The sequence below is a fragment of the Corvus cornix genome, chromosome 3 (genome assembly GCF_000738735.6).
Source record: "Corvus cornix cornix isolate S_Up_H32 chromosome 3, ASM73873v5, whole genome shotgun sequence".
Lineage (NCBI taxonomy): Eukaryota > Metazoa > Chordata > Aves > Passeriformes > Corvidae > Corvus > Corvus cornix.
In genome coordinates this window covers 100566909-100573831 of record NC_047056.1, presented here as the reverse complement: position 1 = coordinate 100573831, position 6923 = coordinate 100566909, and the positions used below count along the sequence as shown (strand labels likewise).

The window sequence follows — 6923 nt, the reverse complement described above, 5'->3', positions numbered from 1 at the left end:
CAGGCTGAAATGGAACATGACCTTCTCCAGAATGTCATGGAAAGAGTGTGGTTGCTCCTTCCTTCTCAGGGTTGTTCCACCCAGTTTCTGCATGAAGGAATGAAGCTTCCTCCTCCCCTTTTCCCTCCCAGCCTGTTCCATTTGCCTTGCGCTGGAAGTTCAGTGCCTGTTGGGGAGCTTGGGGGCTTTACCAAACCACCCAAATGTAATAAAGCATTTCTGCTTGATAAATATTCTCTCTCAAATTGTTGGACATTTGCAAGGAAAAGTGAAAGCAAGACCTCTGCTGAACATAAAGTCTGCAAAAGATGCCACTGGCAAGCCAGAGTATTGCTCTCCCCTGTGTTTTTTCTTCCCAGGCTCGAGAAGAAGGAGCTGGAGGAAGGCGAGTCCTGGCGTACGGAGACGGTATCAGCAGAACCACGCAGATGGAACAGTGGCGAGAATAGAGGGGGGACAACTACCGTGGTGTGAAGCAAAGAGGGAAGGGCAGGAGAGTGAGCAGCTGGCACCACACCGCAATCCCCCGTCCCTTCCCGAGGACTCCCGCGGAGCATCCCCGCCACACGCCCTCGCTCTCAGGTGCGCGGGACAGGGCAGGTGCGGCACTCGCCCTCGGCACCCGCGCCGGGCCCCGCCGTGCCCGAGCGCTGCCAGCACGGCTGTGGGGGCTGCCGGGGCCCCGCGGGGCACTGCCCGCTGCTTGACCTGCCCGCTGCCTCACCCCCCTGCCGAACCTGCGGGCGCCGCTCCCCGTGCCCGCGCCGCTCCCAGCCCGGTGGCTCCCGGTGGCTCCCGGCGGCTCCCGGCGCGGACGTGCCCGGAGCGGCGGCCGGGCAGGGTCGGGGCGGAGCAGAGCGCAGCGGGGCGCGGGGCGGCCGCCGCATCCACGGGCGGGGGCGAGGCCGCCAGGGCTCCCTCCCGGAGCACGGGGGGCTGCTGCGCCTGGTGCCGTAAAAGCTCTGTCACAGCTCTGACTACGGCAGCTTTGCATCTTTTTGCTGTCTTTTAAACTAGCGCAAATAATGCAGAGGCCATTTGTTTTTATTAAACGCTGACTACCTTTAGCAAGTCTGAAGGTTTTGGAATAATTCAAGAAACTTCTAGGAAACTCTTGTTTCTGGAACTTCTTTGGGTGCTTTATTTAACAAATACGCGGTGCAGGAATCTGCAAGACATTGATGCTTACATTCCTGGAGATGCTTCTTGCTTCGTGTGTAGCTGTGGCTTTTAGTCCTTAAGTAAATCTTGAGCTTGTCCTACATTCCGTTAAGCTTGGTTAAGACATTGGGAGTATTTCATGGGTTGTGTGGAATTATGTTCTCCAGGCGTTTCTAATCCAGGCATGTTCTGAAGGAAGCAAGTCTAAAAACTCCGTACCTGCCTTTGAGAGGCACCTGGGCAAGAGGGAGTCGAGCACCTCACTGGGGGTTATCCAGTTCTCATCTTCCAGTTGAGTGGTCTAATTCCTGTGTTGTCATACAGCACTTAGGCAATCTCTGCTATTACTGGGGCTTATTTTTTTCAAAAGATGGTGTATTTTTAACTCATGTTTCTCTGTAACAAAGATAAATTCAGCCCCCACAAGAAATTAAGCAGAAGGATGCTCTTGGTTTTCCACACGACCTGTTGTAAATCAAGAGGGTTTGAGATGCTGGGGCCAGGCAGGTGCAGTCACGCACAGAAGCAGAGCTCTTGACACTTCCAAGAACCTTAAATGAAGGCCCCTAAAAGATTTAAGTATCTTCAGCACTAGGAAGAAGCAGCTGATGCAAGGCACCCTGAATGATGCCATGTAAAACATGCTTTAGGTAGCTAACGTGTAGGTCAAGGTCTTAGGCTCTAAATTTATAGATTCTTTAGATTAGCCAAGGATTCATCTTCCTTTGCTTCTCTTTAACATTTTTAGTGATATATAAAAAAGCAATACATGTGTGGAGGAGGAGAGTCTTTACTGAAAGCACACCAGAAAAAGACACAGAAAAGATCTGTAGCTGAAATAACCATTTTGAGGGGGCTTTTTCCTTGCTTTTTTGGGTTTTTTTTCCCTTTCTGGGCTAATTAGACATTCAGTTCCCATAAATGCTATGATTCTAATTCTTTTCAATCATAGTGTCCCCTAGGGCACAATAAAGGGTTTTCTGGAAGTTATAGAAAAAAATGAACATATTGATGTGTGAGATGGCATTCACAGTGGAAGTGATTATTGTCTACTCCTTCTTTTTTGTTTGTTTCTTTAGACTATACACTTTAATAATGAAAACATACTTAACTGAAGTTCAAGTATCTACATCATGTATATTTACCCACAGCTTACAGGTCTGAAAGGCACAGTAGACCTGATCGCCTAGGTAAGGCAGTTCCTTCCCATATCAAACCAAGTACAGTTTTCACTGGATCCCTGCTGCAGTCTCAAGCTGTGGAAATGCTTTACATGATTAATTTTAGCAATGTTACATTCTCATAATCTCTTTAAATTTAGAATTGTGTAAGTTGAAACTAGTGTTAACAGATGAGAAAAGTTCCTTGCTGCAGTGGTGCTAGATTTCAGGGATTTTTTTTCTGCACAGATGGATGTTATAACAAATAAGGTAAAATTCAAGTTGTAGGGTTGTTGGATTTCTGGATTCTACAATATACACGACTTCATTCCTACATTTTTATAACAGGAATACCATTTTTCTTTTTTTCATGTGGCTTTTTTACTGTTATTGATGTGAAAAATATCATGCTACTTAATTTATTGTTTTAAAAGAAAATTACCAAGAAAACCTGATGTTAGTGTCTAAGCAATGTCCTGTTTAATGTTTTCCATTATCATACTTTGTGGGTTTACTGCGACTTTTTAATCTTTTTTCTTTTTACCCCATTACGTATTTTTAGGCTGGATGAGGCAGTGGTGAAGGTGGAGGGGAAGGAGCAGGCAGCTGTGGGACAAGGAGCGTGCTGCAGTCTGGTTGGTAACACAGTTCTGCCAGCTCATTTCCCTGGCTGGCCCTGCATGTGGTGCCATGTGATCTCAGAGCTGTCTAATTCCCTCATGATCACCACGTGTCTTTATGCTCCCTTTGATCCATCAGAGCAATGAACTTTTCTGTGGCTTTGCCTCTCTCAGTATTTATGAGTACTTCTTCAGATGCCACACTGAGGGAGCAAAACGCTGCCTCCAAACAATCACTAAGAGTACTGAAATATCCTACTTGAAGTATCTCCCAAGACATCTTTCTCAAACAGATAACCAAAATCAATTACCTAGATAACTACAACATTGACACTAGCAGCAAAGCAGCTCTCGCCAGTGTTTTACACCTCTAGGAATTCTTTGTAGGTTCAGACCTCTGATGCTGCTGAATGCCTTTTGAGGTGCCCTGGAATATCCTGTTGGGCCTTCAAGCTGCTGTTCTAGGATAACACAGGCCTTCTGCACACCCCAAGTAACATCAACAACCCCCTGTGAATGTTTGGGATTCCTTATGATATCCTGAAGAGAGGACAAGTGAACTCAGAAATTTAGCTGTAAATATCTATGAACAGCTCATGGTGCTCTAATTATACTGTGGAACCTGATGAAACTCACTCCACGGAAGACACCCAGTGGCTGCTGCACCACACTCCTCATGCTCCATTAACTGCATTTACCAGGGATGAGATTGAGCTGCCTGAGCTTCTAGTGCCACCAGAGATGTCCCTGCACATCCTGCCTGGCCTCTAGATTACACTGCAGAAGGGTATGCATTTTCCACAGGTCTTGTGTCAGCCCCATCTAGGTGCCCTGGATACCATATAGCATCTCAAATGCCACTAGACAACCTACATTTAAGCAAGTAAAGCTTTAACTCTCTGAAATGGGAGCTTAAACACCTAGCTTAAACCTACAGGTACCTATATTTAGGTGTGCTCATCTCCCAGGAATCTCATTTCTAATGCCCTCTAACACAACCTAGAACAGAGCTCTTTCTAGTCATGTTGGTATCATCATTGTTGCGATACATCATCCAGGGAACACCATGCATAACTTATTTGAAACAGCTTCAGATTGCATTTTGTGCCAGTTACACATTGTTAAAAATTTAGTTGCTGTTTTCATTGTTTCTTCAAGATGCATATAGACTGGATAGACATTATTTCAGTCCTTGTTTTTTGTCCTGTAAATTGGAAAAGGAATGGTTGGAATTTTGGATGTTGGTTTGTTTTCTTCTTTTTTCAACAGCAATGCTACAAAGCAATAGAAACGTGTCTTTTTATGGCAGCTGGCAAGGTTCTCATCAGCAAACCCTGGACTTGCTGTTTTCCATGGCTAATGGACACGGTTTGCCACAGGGTGAGAAAATTAACGTCCTCCACCAAGGCTGCCAGAACAACTCCTGCCTTCCTGCGTTCACACGAAGACCATCCAGAATGACACCACAGTTTGCCTGACGGACACTCCTGACGGACAGACAGCGCTCGTTGTGTGCGGACACAGGACGGGCCCGGTGGAGAGGAGCACAGCTGCCCCGGCTCCTGCCCTCTCCCCACGTCCCCTCTCCTGCAGCGCCGCGCTCCGGGGCTTGGGGACCGTGGGCAGCGCACACGGAGGAGGCAGCAGCGGAGCTGCTTCGCTGTGAGCTACGGACCTTGCTGTCACTGGTTTGCTGCGCTTCCCCCGCTCTCCCCCGTGTGAGGCAGGAGCAGAGCCGCGGCCCCGGGCCGCCCGCCCCCCCGGGCCACGGACGCCGCCGGGCGCGGCCGAGCTGACGGAAGCGCCTCGCCTTCCGCTTCCCCTCTGCCCGGGAAGAGGCGGGCGCAGCCGCGGCCATGCAGGTCTCCAGCCTCAACGAGGTGAAGATCTACAGCCTGAGCGCCGGCAGGAGCCTCCCGGAGGTGAGGGCGGCGCGGGGAATGTGCCCGGCCCGGCTCGGCCCGGCCCGGGTCCCGCGGCGGAGATGGACCCGCGCGGTGCCGACGCTGGAGCCGAGCCCCGGCCCGGCCTGGCTGAGCTGCCCCGGTCCATGTGCGCTTGTGTTGGGTACCGCGAAACAGCTCTAGGTGTTCCTTAAACTAGATATGCAGTTTGAATGCGTGAACCTCTGACTGTAGGCGTGCTAGTCCACGAACCCGTAAGCAACACGGTCTTGTAAGTTTTCTTGGTGTGGAATGGTTAAACTTACCAATGGAATGGAAATTGTAACATAATCAAGGGAAAAAAAAAAGAGTTAGCGGCGTAAATGTCTTATACTTGAAATGCTTGGATAAACTTTAGGTGATTCTCGGGTTCCTGTACGAATAATGAGCTCAAGACTGATGTATACCTTTGCTTGCAGTGGCTCTCTGACAGGAAGAAAAGAGCTTTACAGAAGAAAGATGTGGGTGAGTTTTCCCCTCACAGGGTGCTCAGCAATACTCAGCTGCTCCACATACACAGCATGCAGGTCCAGAGGAGACTCCTCACTGACTGATACTAGTTATCCCTAGGTCATACTTTTAAAACTACAGAATTAAACTACAGATAGTTATTTCAACTTCCTGTATAGCTTCACGTGAACAGAATATTACCAGTGGTGTTTTAAATTTCAGACGTTAAATATTTGGGTTGTGTATTGTAGCAGAAACATGATGAATGAATTCCATGTTGTCCCTTACGTTAGTCAGACTATAAACTACTCTGTGATGCTGTGCTAATCTTAGAGAGCAGGACCACATCATTTCAGCCTAAACTTGTTGCACAGAGTAAAAATGGCTATTTGGAAACACAGGAAGTGTTATACAAGAAACTTAACCAAGAGAAAATGCATAGAGGTAATGGAGGATGGAATACCTTATACGAGGTATTGTATATTACCTTAATTGTATAAGTGTGCCATGAGTATTTCCTACTACATTATATAATAGTTTGTTACATAGTTACCTTGGACTACTAATTTATCTTGCACAGAGGTAGCCTGCTTCTCAGGGTTAGCAGGCTGTGTTAATTTGCTTATAATGTGTTAGTTATACTTAAAATATCTTTAAAAGATATTGCCTATACCAAATTAACTCAATATGCTTCTTTAGGAAACCATTACAGCTTTTTGGACTGATAGAATTGTGCTAACTCTACAATTTTTGTTTTTTCTTTACAGATATCCGTAGAAGAATTGAACTTATTCAAGACTTTGAAATGCCCACAGTTAGCACAAAGATTAAGGTATCAAGAGATGGACAGTATATTATGGCAGTTGGTGAGTTAACAAAGCCTCTCTAACAGAGGCCAAAAGTCCTAGAAAATCTTGAGTGCAGAGTGACCTAGTATTCAGGTAGAATTGGTAAGAGTTCATTTTTAACCATAGCACTGAACATAATCCTCGAAGCTTACTTTTAAGATGTGATGGAATGGCTTTCTTGGTAGTGGTGCTGTGGAATATTTCTGTTTAGAATATAGACATTCTTAGAATCATAGAATGCTTTGGGTTGTAAGGCACCTTTGAAGATCATCTAGTCCAATGCCCCTGCCATCAGGGTTTATAATACAAATAAAAAACTAATAAAACAAATCCGTCTATAATACAGTTAATTACTAAGTTCTGAATTACTTTTATTGCATGTATGTAAATTTACTTTAAAGAACTTCTGAACATCATTGTTTTGAGTATTGTTTTATAGGATGGAGGCTAATGCTGCATTTTGTAACTGTCAAAATGGGATCCAAACGTGAATACTTTAGTAGGTGTTAGTAGCATGAGCAGCCTTGGTCTTTCAGATTTACTGGCTAAAATTTTACTGGTTTACTGGAAGGTGTTATTAAATTCTGTATGATGTATGTGGTAATTAGGAGAACCTGTGTACAAGCAGGGTGCTTACAGAAACCAGGCTGTAAGGTTGTCTTACTAAGAGGTGTGTTTTTCCAGTCATGGGTCAGAAGACTTATAGTAGAAACATAGTAAAGCCTGTATATGTAAAACATT

At 45.8% G+C, this 6923-nt stretch overlaps 2 protein-coding genes across 2 annotated transcripts in view; both read left to right on the top strand.

Moving 5' to 3' along the window:
- Nucleotides 1-9: 9 nt before the first annotated feature.
- On the top strand, nucleotides 10-4438 carry LOC104685506. The gene is made up of 4 exons (XM_019282175.3): nucleotides 10-205; nucleotides 360-582; nucleotides 2884-2956; nucleotides 4211-4438. Exons 1-4 carry the CDS (start codon nucleotides 10-12, stop codon nucleotides 4400-4402), a joined length of 684 nt encoding a protein of 227 aa, XP_019137720.1. The 3' UTR covers nucleotides 4403-4438.
- A 317-nt stretch (nucleotides 4439-4755) lies between these two features.
- The window catches only part of NOL10 (nucleolar protein 10), a 50834-nt gene continuing 48666 nt past the window's right edge, over nucleotides 4756-6923 (top strand). Inside the window, exons 1-3 of the mRNA XM_039569603.1 lie at nucleotides 4756-4863; nucleotides 5304-5349; nucleotides 6102-6200. Coding sequence (XP_039425537.1) covers nucleotides 4798-4863; nucleotides 5304-5349; nucleotides 6102-6200 — 211 coding nt within the window. The 5' untranslated portion in view covers nucleotides 4756-4797. The remainder of the gene's footprint in view (nucleotides 4864-5303; nucleotides 5350-6101; nucleotides 6201-6923) is intronic.